The sequence below is a fragment of the Struthio camelus genome, chromosome 26 (assembly GCF_040807025.1).
Source record: "Struthio camelus isolate bStrCam1 chromosome 26, bStrCam1.hap1, whole genome shotgun sequence".
Taxonomy (NCBI): Eukaryota; Metazoa; Chordata; class Aves; order Struthioniformes; family Struthionidae; genus Struthio; species Struthio camelus.
This window is the reverse complement of record NC_090967.1, coordinates 5,561,858-5,575,256: the sequence shown is the minus strand read 5'-3', so window position 1 is coordinate 5,575,256 and position 13,399 is coordinate 5,561,858. Positions and strand designations below refer to the sequence as shown.

At 43.4% G+C, this 13,399-nt stretch overlaps 1 protein-coding gene across 1 annotated transcript in view; it reads right to left on the bottom strand.

Annotated features, from left to right (window-relative positions):
* Nucleotides 1-13,399, bottom strand: part of INSR (insulin receptor) — a 58,007-nt gene that overhangs the window by 7,580 nt on the left and 37,028 nt on the right. The window contains exons 7-20 of the mRNA XM_068920429.1: nt 11,342-11,468; nt 10,496-10,746; nt 9,936-10,103; nt 8,978-9,179; nt 4,636-4,907; nt 4,267-4,409; nt 3,208-3,367; nt 2,720-2,819; nt 2,386-2,453; nt 1,931-2,160; nt 1,474-1,584; nt 1,225-1,384; nt 488-617; nt 108-242 (exon numbers count right to left, since the gene is read on the bottom strand). Coding sequence (XP_068776530.1) covers nt 108-242; nt 488-617; nt 1,225-1,384; nt 1,474-1,584; nt 1,931-2,160; nt 2,386-2,453; nt 2,720-2,819; nt 3,208-3,367; nt 4,267-4,409; nt 4,636-4,907; nt 8,978-9,179; nt 9,936-10,103; nt 10,496-10,746; nt 11,342-11,468 — 2,257 coding nt within the window. The remainder of the gene's footprint in view (nt 1-107; nt 243-487; nt 618-1,224; nt 1,385-1,473; nt 1,585-1,930; nt 2,161-2,385; nt 2,454-2,719; nt 2,820-3,207; nt 3,368-4,266; nt 4,410-4,635; nt 4,908-8,977; nt 9,180-9,935; nt 10,104-10,495; nt 10,747-11,341; nt 11,469-13,399) is intronic.

The following is a 13,399-nucleotide window of genomic DNA, read 5'->3' as shown; positions in this document are numbered from 1 at the left end:
ACCAGCAGAGAAGGGGCTAAAAGGTGCCACATGTGGGGCCACCTCTGTTGACCACACTTTAGCTGAAAAAGCGCAGCTCGTTCATTGCCACTTGCTTTACTACTTACAGCCTCTCTGGGCAGTTGTCTGGCTGATCCAGGTATCCTCCATCCATGACAAACTTTAGCACCTGTTCGTTGGAGAGTCCCTGGTATGGCTGCTCTGCTAAACTGCTTATTTCCCATAGGACAACACCAAATGACCTAAGAAAAAAGACAAGACTTCTAGTAAGAATATAACATCCTGGAGATCTGTAAGTGATATTCTTAATTTGGAGAACATATATTTTAAAAGAGCAACTATATTTTTTAGGAAGATGGTTTAAAAAACAATGTTTTGTTTTGTCTGTACTCTGAAGAAGTCAGCCACTCGCACAATTTAAATCAAGTGTGTTGAATTAGTGAGCTCTCCTGCTAGGATTCAGCTTGGAAGGCAGAGCACAACTTACCACACATCTGAATAAGCAGTGAAAACACCGTCCTTTAGTGATTCAGGTGCCATCCACCGCACCGGCAGCAGTCCTTTGCCTCCCTTACGGTAATAATCTGTCTCATAGATATCTCTGGTCATGCCAAAGTCTGAGAAAAGCAATTGGGATGTATTAGATTTCTCTCCACAGAGCTCAGCTGGTTAACTCTGATGGTTACTGAGAGGAAGCACACTGCTAAACGTGCGTGAGGAGCAGTCAGCACAGGATGCTTCCCTGCACCTTCCCTGGGCAGATTCCCCGAACCTCTTCCCAACTTCTACAGTGCCAGTGGGGCTGCTGGCCACCTCAGAGCTTTTCCTACTACTTTCACATTCATGTAGAGGTGCTGCACAGTTTCTTTCCTCTGACATTAGGCTATTGCTATATATCCGATAAGCCTCCAATGTCCCACCTTTCAGTCATTTGTCCCCTTGTGATCCAAAGCATCCAGAACACTTTCCTCTTACCCTGCGTTTTGTTTCTTTTCTGAACTATTACAGAGGCATGATAGAGACTCCAGAGATACAACTTTCAATGACAGCTTCTAGTCTAAACATTAATTCTTCATCCCCTTTAAGTAAAACAGAGCTCTGCTGCATTTCCAAAGGGAGCCAGTGGAAATCACGTGCATTTACAGCATTGGTCTTGAATTTCATAGAGTTGCCTTTTCAACAGCTATGACCCACAGAATTATCTTCTGATCATACACTACATACCTCCAATTTTTACAGTGAAGTCTTCTGCAACCATGCAGTTACGAGCTGCAAGATCTCTGTGGACAAATTTTTTGGCATTCAGATAAGCCATACCATCAGCTATCTCTGCAGCCATCTGGATCATCTCTCTCAGCATTGGTGGGGGACGACCAGGATTATTCTACAATAATAAAAAAAAATAAAAAAAAGTATTAGAAACCAAGTCAAGTTAGTCTGTTACACAACGCAGTCTCCCTCTCCTATCTTTACCTCAGCATCAGGTCTCAAAGAGCGAAGGTAGCTTTTCAAATCTCCATGTGCCATTAACTCCATGACCACTAGAGTAGGTTGCCCTTTGGACACCACCCCGAGGAGGCGGACCTGAAAGACAAATGAGAATTTCCTTCGGGGTTGTGTCCAAACACGCTGGGCAGAGCCCAGCTATAAAAACAGAGGGTTACTACAGAGCCAAGCCTGCCCTGAAGAGCACCACAAAACCCTCTCACAATGAGAGGTTTTGAAAGAGCGAAAGTGAAATGATGCAGGCAGATGCCCGCGTTTTATAAAAACATATGGCATGGAAAGATCTCAGCTCTTCTTGATCAGTTGTCTCTGCAGAAGGGCTATTTTTGTAACCTGAACATCAAGCTTTGAAAGCATTGAAGAAATTAGTTATGCGGTGGGACTTTCACTTGCTAACCATGTAAAGGCACACAGTGCTGCTTACCACATGATGGCAGCTGAACCCTTTCATCACAGAAGCTTCGTTTAGGAATTCAATGCGCTCTCGGAGGCTGGCTGATTCATTAACAGTTTTTACAGCTACTCGAGTCTCTGGCTCTCCCTTTACTATGTCCTTGGCAATCCCTTCATATACCATGCCGAAAGAGCCCTGCCCCAGCTCTCGGAGGAGAGTGATCTTGTCTCGTGGAACCTCCCATTCATCTGGGACATAAACTGTTGAACAGAGGAAGACACTTTTGAATGGAGAGAGCATTGTTTGAAGGAGACTTCTCTAGCAGGCTTCTGTAGCACTGCCGCAAGATACTGTGGATATAAACTTCTCAAAAAAAAACGGCTAGGAAAAGAATCCATAAAGGAAAAAGCCAACCCCATACTGCAGTACTGTCTGAATGACTATATAAGAGAAGCAGCACAGCAGACAGCACTCATTGCTCTCACCATCGCTGGCACTGAGGTATTCAGGGTTAGAGGATGCATAGAGTGGCCCAGTTGGTCCTTCAGTTTGTCTGGAAGAGAGAAAGAAGCTTTTCAGCGCATTTGCAACCTTTGACACTTTTAGACTTAAGACAGTCTCATTAATTCCCAAAGCACACAGCAAATATAAAGTGACCCAGTTTCCAAAAGCACAAAATGTTTCCTAAATTAATATTCAAATCATTAGCTAAATAGAAAATAAAGACAATATCACATAGAATTACGTCCAACAAATAAACAAAACCTTTGGATAGAAGTTTTATTTGTTCTGGTGAAAACCACATAAGATTGCACTCACCTCTTTTTCACAAGCACGTAAGCAGCTCCAATAATTCCAGCAATTATTATTGCAAAAATGATCGGAACAATTATAACAGCAATATTAGGCTGAGCATTCACTAAGAGAAAAAGAGAGAATTAGAGGTATTATACAGGTCTCAAAATGCAAGTCTTTTCCTGAATAAAGTCTCCCCCTTGAATAAATAGGTACAAACATGAAGCTAGAGGTTGCTTCAGATACAGAATGCAGAGCTGCTCAGAGTGAGAATTCAAACCGCAGTTCAACAAGTGAAATAAACAGATACATTTCTAAGTATTTTCAGTTTCTTGAAAGTACATGTATTGATAAACATCTTATGACCCTCTCCAGTTCCCTGTGCACTCCTCCTAAATCCCCAGTTTCTAACAACAATCTGGGTTTCTATCAGCAATTGAACGTTGAGGGGAAAAAAAACAAGAAACAAAAACAAACCCCCCCCCCCCCCCCAAAACAAAACCCAAACTCACAATAATCAGCCACATAGAAATAGGTAGGTTCTGTCCACGAGCCATTTCCAGCCAGTGAGGTAGCTCGTATACGGACGCTGTAGTTTCCAGGCTGCAGTCCACGCAGTTTACAGCCCTGTTCACTGGCAAAATGCTTACGAGAAACGCAGTAGTGGGCTTCCTGCAGGTGGAGGGAAGAGGAAGCTGTATTATACTGCCTCTGCAACAATCCAGAGGCCTATAATGGCATAATAGGATTTCCTCCTCTCACCTCCTTGACCGGCAAATGTACACAAATATTGCTTTCACATGCTCAGGTCTATTCCAATAGTGTGGTTTGTCCTGGATTTGCATTTTATAGTTTAGTAGTTCAGATTACACAGAACATATGCCATTTGCTCAGCCCTGAAACCTGACCGTGGCTGGCAAGCCCTCCTGCCCACACGGCACTGCTGTTCTGCACAGGCAGCAGGGCTGCCCTCTTGCTGCTCAGCACTTCCTTAATATCTTTAAGCAATTTAGATTTAGAGCTATAATTTCTGTCCTTCTGTGAAATAAAACTCCTAGACAAGTCTAGGCAGAAAGTTAGCAAATTAAATATCCCTATTTGGCTAAGCAGCACCAAAGAGAGATTTTTAGTTCTCAGTGTCGCCACAGAGGCTTCCAGAGGATACAAGCTCACTAGCAAATTTTTATATCATATTGGTTCATGCAAAGGAAACCGAAAGGATAGAACACCTTATGCACTCGGACTAACAACAACTGAACAGTTCTGGGTTACAATGGATTACTGCAGCAAGCAGCGTCTTGCAGCACATCTGCTCTCCCAAAACAAGTACTGAGCCATACTCAGTGCTAATCCTGAAGTGAGAAAATACGTAGCCACATCCCAGCAATGATATGGGAGGTATGATGCCAAAAGCGAGACAGGAACCCAGAGAGAAAAATGCAGAAAGGTCTCTACAAACCCAGCTTCCAGTCTCCGCAGGATCACCCCTGACGGAGCCCACCCCAGAAGGGAGCGAAGCAAGAGCTGCTCCTCCAGGTGCGCTGAGTTAGTGGACAAGCAGAAGTTCTCACCTCTGTCTCCCCAAGACGTCCATAATTCACTTCATACAGCACAATAAGACCATTTGGTTCCTTTGGTTCCTGCCACTTCAAATGCACAGTATTTTTTTCAACCAGTTCATGGGTAACTGGACCAACGATGTCATCGGCCTTAGCTAGAACCAAGGTCATGATTAGTAACAGTCTTTACTTCATGTCTTTCACAGAAAGCAAAACTGCCAGTACTTAACACATCATCCTTTTGTATCAGGGAATAACGAGAGCGCCAGCTCTACATGGTATTTCTCTACTGCAGCTGGCTCCCACAGGGAAAACAGCCGCCTTCTGACCATACCCCATGCACCTCCATCAACCCAAAGAAAAGCTTGGGAAGACAGTTACCTTCTGGCATGGTCCTGGCACTGACATAAGCTGCAACACTGCATCGGGATTCCTGAGCATCATGGTTACAAGCATGGAGCTCAATGCGATACCCTGTAAAATGCCGCAGGCCTGAGATAACCAAGGACTCCTTAGACTTAACTTTTTCAAAAGGTTTCTGTTCATCTGCATTCTCAGATGCTGCTACAGAAGCATTTGGAGAGGATGGGATGGTGGGTATCACCACAGTGGCATTTGCCATGGAGCCAAGGTCTCTTCGTTTTCTTGATGGCCTGTCAAATATTACATGTTAAAACGTTATTTATCATCTTCAATGTAACCACATTTATCTGAAAAGAAAAAGTTAAACTGGAGAGCTCAGAGAATAATTGAAAACTCAAATTCAAGCCTCATGTTTACAACACAGCTACCATCGAAAAATTCAGAATTTTTTTTTTTTTTTTTAAATCTGTTTCACCCCCTGCAATGGACATGGCTTTAAGTTCCTCTGAACTTGCAACACCTTCCCTGCACAACCACATACTAAGAAAAATATGAAAGAGTAAGACCAGTGTCTCAGCTCATTGGAATGTATTCACCACTCAGATTCAGACCGAGAATTCAATCTATTTAGATCATGTAAAAAAAAAAAAAAAAAAAAAAAACTTGGTCTCATGAAAAGGTTCTTTTCTTAAAATCGATAGATTCACATTATATATATTCATTGTGCTGTTTGTTAACCAAATATTGCCTCTCAAGTTATTGCATATCAGTCTGGAAATCAGTATCTGCAGCGGTGAAAATAAAATCGACACCATGATCTTGTCAACTCCTCTGTCTGCAAGTAAGTGCTACAAGCCAACTTGAATGTCAGATTTTGCCAAGCAAATGAACAAAATCAATCCAATAGAATTAAGAACCATTCAAAAACTTAGTTTACTTAGGGGCAGGGGGAAACAACTACCAAACCAAAATTCCTTGCTCTAATATCATGACAGTGACGCTTTACTTCCTGCAACACATTCACAAACAGGAATTCTAGGGTGGGAACTAAGTAACTTGGGGAATCAGTAATAGTATCCAGTTACACAAAAGGAATTAATGCCATTTGAAAAGTGGATCATATATTTTAGGAGGATGATGATCTTTTTTTGTGTGTACATGCGCGTGCAGCTATTAAAGGGTACAAAGAGTGACCTGAACTGAACCCACACTTGAGGCATCTCCAGTCTCTAAAAATGTAACAAGCTGTTGAAGCAAATCTTTGCTGCTGAACTGAACTTTCCACTGCCACCCTCTGACTACCAAGCAAATGATTGGCCAACTAGAACCACAACAGGTGCCTGCAGGGATCAGGTCTTTGCCTGCAATCCCCAGTTCCATTTTCTGATGTTATTTTTCCCCTCAAATTACAAATGCAGTCAGTTGGAAAGCAGATTTTAAGATTTCCTCAAACTAAACATCATGCTGCATACAACAACGTAAGCTGTTTGTCCACCTCATGAAAAAAAATATGATGCCAAATGGCAGGTTCAGCAGAGCACGTTCCAGGTTTTAGTTTTCTCTTCCTGTAATTACTAATTAACTCCAGAGACATGTTTTTAAGTTGCTGTTATCTCGATTTGTGCATTGTTCTGAAGAGAGTCCCCTAACAATGGGGCAGAGTTCAAAGATTCAGGTCTGGGTCATGCCACCTCCCTCCTTTAGAGGGGATCTTTACGGTCAACCAGAATCGTGTTTGTACTTAAAAGCAAAGCTAAACCCCACTGTTTACAAAGTGTGGATTCAGCTATTCCTCACGTTTGAGAGAGTTGTTTTTCACAGGTAAAACAATAGTTAAGGCCACTGATGCAACACAACAAGAATAACTTTTGCCTCCTTGAGTAACAGAGACCAAGAAAAACTTTTGAAGCTGTAAACCCACACCTTCATCTATTTATGACCCTAGATTTGCAGCAATCCTCTTGCCAAACCCTCTGTATTTTCAACCATCTGATGTCTTCCCATAGTTGTTCCAGTGCAACTTTCATTGCAACTCATGGCCATTTCAGTAGCTCCAGTGAGCTGCCATGTGAAATACTCTGATTTGGATTCCTTTTCCTCCTACTACCAGAGACTATCAGCATGTGTGAGGGCTCTCAGAATAGCAGCCATTTAGTTCCCCTCTGCCTCTCAGGACTTAATTACTTTTGAACACTTTCCATACTTTTCATAGGATCAGAGTTGCTGAGGTTGGAAACCACCTCTGGATTGTCTAATCCAACGCCTTTGCTCAAAGCAGGGTCAACTAGACCAGGTTGCTCAGGGTGGGGTCGGTCAGGTTTGGGTGTCTCCAAGGATGGAGACTCCACAGTGCCTCTGGGCATCCCGTTCCAGTGTTCAATCACCCTTTTGTCCCAATCTGTGCAAAACTCTTTCCAATATAGAGCGAATAACACAGTAAAGAAGAAACAAAGCATCAGCTTCTGATGGCCACTTTGTTAGCTACAAAGGGATGTTAAAAAGCACATGGCATAAAGACACTCAACTAGCTCTGACTGGGAAGGTGGGTATGGCAAGCAGCACTTAGAAACTTCTAGTTTGCCTTGCCAACAAGTTAACCCACAAGACTTGTAAAACTATCTCCTAGAGTACCAAATTAACTGTGCACATGGCAAAGGAACACCTCCGGGATTTCCACAGGGGTTCTGAGAAAGTCAGGTAAGATCAGACCTGGACTGAGGCAGAGCACGGCAGATCTGTGGTAGAGCCTAGGACCAACAAATACTGCACAGGGACCAGATAGCTGGGAACAGGATAGGAGGAGAAAAATAGTACACAGAAAACATGGAGACAAGACATAGGTGGTACAACTTCTCAACTGCTCTACTGTCTTCTCCAGCCCTGCCATTTCCCACACTCTGCTAGTCTCATCTCTGAGATTCCTCCCAGGGACTGCCAGAAGGCTTCCCCCTCCTCCCACCCCCCAAGAGGAATCCACAACAGTGCCTTGAGAGAGGCTGACAAACTATCAGAAGCAACATAAAAAAGAACCTGAAGTCAAACACACTTCATGTTCAGTTGCCAGGCTCTAGATAGGCTGTTCTATGAGCTGGCAAAAGGCGTAGTTATCAAATTACTTTGCCACAGCCCGAAACCTGTCAGAAAAGACAAGCAGGTTGCGTGTCAACAGGACAGTATCTCTGCTGCTCACTTATCGTAACAGCAAAAGCGGGTTGTATTAAAAGGATTAATCTATCTAGGGGAAGTGGAGATTTCTTCCTTTGCAGGCTGACAACGTGGCACATCCTGGTGATTGGTTTCTTCCTAAAATACATACCCCAGAAACTGGCCTGAGAAGCATCCTGGGTTGGCTGCACAATAAAATTAAGAGAGAGAGAGAAAAAAAAAAAAAATCAGATTGTCAGAATTGTCTGCCTACATCAAGAGGAACTTGGCTTTTGAACATGGCTTGTGTTTCCTCTGGTTTGGAATATGCTGCATCCTGGGCATCATTTTGCACACTGAAACTTGTTCTTCTGATCTGCACTAACAGCAAGGAAATAGCACAGGAGTGACTCTGCACGAACTTCCATGTGACAACAGCAGGCATCAATCAGGCTCCCAGAGAAGAGATACTGTCTAGTAACGCACTCTTAATAAGAAAAAAGGTTCATTGCAGTAACTAGGCTTTTATCAAGCAGCTGCAAACAAATGTTTATTAGCTAAACGCAGCAAGCGGAGAACAAATTTAGCGCACAAAATACATGACAGTGACAAGGGTAAATCATTACAAACTCTAACCTGATTCCCAGTGATTCCTCTGTAAGTTGCACGTGAAGTGTGAAGATATTCAACACCACTTAATGTGACACTGTGTGTGCCATTCAAAACAGGACATCTACCACCCACAGCAGTTGCATTCCTCATGGTATCGGAGGTGTTTCCCAGACTAAGTGCAAGGAAGACCGCAAATACCGCACTAAAGGACAAGGCTGTGGCATGGTAAACTTCCCTTTTTCTTTTCAACTAGATAAAAAGCTAGACCACAAAATTCTAAGAATAAAAAGGCTATTTCTGGCATCACACAAGTGTATATGAGCTACAGGTTTTTAGCCATTTGTTGAGGATTCTCACTTTATTCTCAAGCTGAGGAGAATTCAGAGACAGGAAACACAGCAGGATCTTCCAAATCTACAGTAACATCGTTGGTAGGTGCTCAGCTTTCAGCAGTCTCAGAGGCACATAATCAGCTGGACTAAACAGTCTCATGGGAGCCCAGAGACTGGCAAGCATGGCCCTGTCCAGCCCAGTACTTTTGTTTAATAATTAATTGCATTTCCCTACTCTATACCACTTGGACAATAATTTTGACTATTTGTACCTGGGGACGAAAACCTCATTGTGCAGATAGTTCTCAAACGTCTTGCGGAAGGCAGACTCTTCCAGCTCCTTTTGTATTTGAGAGTCTGTTTTAGGACAGGAGCAGCACTCTCCGCTAACATCCTCATTTTCACTTTGATTATATTTCTGAGGGTCTTCGGATTCAAAAGGAGGAGACCATGTCCTTGAGGGCAGTTTCAATCCTATGGACAAAACCATTTAATATTATTCTCATGCGTGACATAGCAGAAGCAGGTGTTTGATCCTACCATAGGAAAACAGCTAATACGTAAGATCCAGAACTAGTGTATGCTGGAGTCATAGCACATTAGAGCATCCTGAACTCTCACATCCAATTTCTAGCAGTTTTCTCCTTTTTATGACAAGTGTTTGATTAAAATCTATGCTAGTTCTGAAAGAAAGCTCAGATGTTGCTGTAGCCAAACAGAATTCCAGCCCAGTTCATCTCAGTGCAGAAAACCCAGAACCTCACTTGCTGCTCTGTAAGCCCTCAGTGAAACTCCTAATCCTGAAAGCTTTCAGAAAACAAAAGGCACAGGATGACTTCAAAAATTAACCTCACCACTGATCTCCAGAAGCACCGTAATATTTTATCTTATTAGCTCCATAACTGTTTTTATACTTGTTACTCATGTTTAAAAGGAATGAGTGCAGATGGGAGATCCCCAAAGGATAAAATAGCTGATTACATTGTATAAAAAATGGTTTTTGGAGAGCTTTTGTACATGACCTGGCAGAAGTGACTAAAGCACAATGTAACTGAACAGTAGCAGAACACAGCTGCATCACAGCCTGTTTGTTGAATAACAGTCTTGAGAACAGCAAAATTAGACATTCAAATCACCTCAGAGGTGTGTGAAAAATGTCCACGGACAACGCCGAGATACCCCCACCATTTGGAAAGCTTGAAAGCCGAGCACAGAGAAGTGCACGCTCACCCTTTAAGCAGTAATCCAGTTCATAAAGCTCGCTATCTTCTGCCTGCTGCTGCCAGAACACCAGGTAGTGTGTGATGTTTCCATTGGGCTCGGAGGGGGGCTTCCATTTCAAAATGATTTGGGATGAAGAATTGGAAACAGATATCGGATCTAACGGGACTGAAGGTACTGCGGGGGGGAAAAAGAGATACAGGTCATTTCCACTGTTCTGTGAGGCCTGGACAGAACATGAGACAAGCACAGGGAAGTTTCCTTTTCCATAGGAATAAAGTGTTCTCCAAGGTAGACACACTGACACTCAGTAAACCTGCAGCAGGTTACACCAGCGTGCATGCCAGCTCTCCTCTTACATACACCCAAATACAAGGAGAGAAGCGCCTATTAGAAGAATGTATTTCCCTGAATGGGGAGAGGTACTATTTGCTTTATGTTCCTATGAAATTAAAGCAGCAATGTCAGTGGAAAGTCCCACGGACATGGAGCTATCATGACTACCAGTCAAAAGGTGACTTCGGTCTATTTCTCTATTTGCAAAGCAACATGAAGTTAATGATACTGACCAGTAGCGTTGGTCTGGACGTAGATAATTTCACTCTTTGCACCATATGTCCTTCGTTCATCTGAGAAGGTGACCAGCGTTTTAACAAACACAGCGTACTGCGTCCATGGTTTCAAGCCCCTCAGAAGCCAGCCTGGCTGGGCCTGGGCTTTGGGTTCATTTGACCGTGGAGGAGGATCAACATCCACAACTGTCCAGCTGTTTGACCCACAAGCATCTTGGCCATCAAACTCTGTCACATTTTGGTAGGGACTTGGAGGGAAAAAAAAAGTCTCAAATTAACAGAATCCTAATTTCAGGTTTTTAGGAACACTACATGGATTCCGCATAGGGAGTTTTGCGACCCAGTCTCCTAACGCTATAGTGATCAGGAGCTGTTCCACAGACAATCCAGAGAGCTAAATCCAAGCTCATTATTTTCAGCTCGAAAAACTGAACTGATGAAAATCAGTTTGGTAACCTCGACTATTACAGAATGGTTCCCATCTGAAAGGGAATAAATATCTCATCATCCCATGGAGATAATGGGGAGATGAGAAATTCCACCTCCACGGTATGGAGGCTCAGAACAGTTGAACAGCTAAGGTTGGATTGCTCTTAAATGAAGAATATCGACTGTACACAACTCAGTTAAGTTGGAGATTTTAATTAGCACTTATATAAACAGGTAACACTGGTTACTTAAGTGAAAGAGCCAGAAAGTCACAGAGACTAAATAGCTGTATCCACAGCAGGTTTAATACTACTCTTTCATGCCAAGCGTCATCTGTGGAAGCCCATCATGGCTGCTATTTTGTACCCCAACTGTGGGTCACTGGAGGTACCCTCTCCTTAAGCTTCCACTTACGCTTCTTTGTAAAAAAGCATAAATCCCAGGAGATCACGGAAATCAGGAGGCCAGTATGGCTCCCACTTCAATAGGATCTTGTCATGAGATGTTCTAATAGAAGAAAATTTCAGCAATTCATTTTCACCTATAGCAAAAGAGAAGTGACAATGATTTTGTTGATGTTAAAAGTAACATTTTCTATTTCTAATTAATTTAGAATTTTCTGTTTTCCACAGATGAACACGAGGAATCTTGGCATTGAGAAGAGCTGCTCATTAAAACCTTGTCTTTGATGCTATCTGTGCTTTGAGCCAGGGTTTGGAATAGACAATCTCCACAGGTTACTGCCCACTTAAGTTATTCTATGATTTTATGAAAATGATCCTGCAGAAGATTTCAACTAAATTCTAGTTAGTTGGAAATCTAAAGGTAGCATATTTTAAAATAATTCATGACGATCTGCATAGATGAACCCAGCAAAATGGTTTGCATAGCTTATGTAGCCTCTCTCTTCAAAGGGAGCGAATTCCCAGCCTTGCCTGGGAGCAGCACGGTCCCTTTGCAAACAGGAGGGAAAGACAACAAATAGCTGCAGGAGGGTGGAGTTTCGAGACTCAGGGGAAGCATTAGGATATGGTACGTCCAAGCAGCCAGAGAACGACAAGCTGCGTAGCTCTGAGTGGATTTGCCATTCTTGCAGTAGCTGCACGAGGGAGAAAGAACATTCATTTCACTGGCACCACATCCAGAACAAACAAGGGCTTTTTTATAAACAGGATGCTGCCAACATGAAAACTAGACTTGAAACACAAAAACAAACAAAAAGCCAAACACATTGGCAACATGTGGTCTTCCAGGGGGAGGCGAGGAGAACAGCGCAGCAGAGCGGAGTTAAAGCTGGCAAAGAGAAACGCAGCCGTCTCCTCCGGCTGCTTTTAAAGCAAAGCAACGAGCCAGCCCGGGAGCTGCGCACAACCACGTGATGGAGCACGTCTTGAACCCCGAATCCTGTCTCATCCCCAGACGTGGGAAGAGCTCATCAGTGTCTCATGGGAGGAGATGACCTCTACAGAAAGTCGATCCCTTGTGCCCCCTTCACTCTGCCCCAGCTAGAGCTGGGACGACCCTGAGGCTGTAGTTCTACGTGTGCTTTTCAATGGCATGGCCAGTTTTAGGTAGGCAGTGATTATGCTCCCCTCACCCCACTGCTGGCACGGCTGCATGTGTCAAACCAGATCAGGAAACTGATCCAGCTGAAAGATCTGCCTTTTTGAAGTCTGTTCACAAACAGCTGCACTAGCACAACAGCAGGGGCAGAATAGGGGAAGGGGCTGTTTAAGCAGCACTGTTAAACAGGGAAAGGGGATCATCGTGCAGCACGGAACAGGGAAAAGCAGCAGGGTTGGGGGCGCAGAAGGGATATGCTTATGGTAGTATTGCTACCAAAATAAGCGTCTGCAAAACTACACTGAGTGGTAGGACTCCAGTGAGAGAATGCTGGAAGCAACACTGCTGGTTTTCTCCTTAGCCATGCTGACACAGGCATCACCTTATTGCTGCTGTTGAAGGAAACTGCTAGCTTAAAAACCCCTGAAAAGCATAACAAAAATTGTAGGGAAAATGTCTCCAACTGTTGTCATAGCAACTCTCTCAGATGGCTCCAGAGATAGGTGAAAATGCTGTTCCTCTGCTACGTTTGTTCTGAATGCATACTGTCCCCTCATGACAGGCTAAAAGATTATGATTATTAATCAGGTACTCAGCAGTAACACAAAAACCCAATCCGGACTGAGGCTATATTGTGCTAAAATCTTCTGAAAGACAACAATACACTCAACCCTGAAAACTCACAGCTGAGCACGCAAAGAGAAAAATTCTGAAGAGTGAAGTTGGCAAGGAAAGTTCCTGGCCAGATGTGGAACCCCTAAGTTCTTTTACTCATGGCACATGGACAATGTCACTGCAGTGTACAAGCAAGTGGCAAGTCATGTGTCTGCGGCTTTGCCAAAAGGATACGAGGACAGCCCCTGAAAAAATTCACAGGCTAGGCGGAGAGGAATAAGAATATAAGGTTAG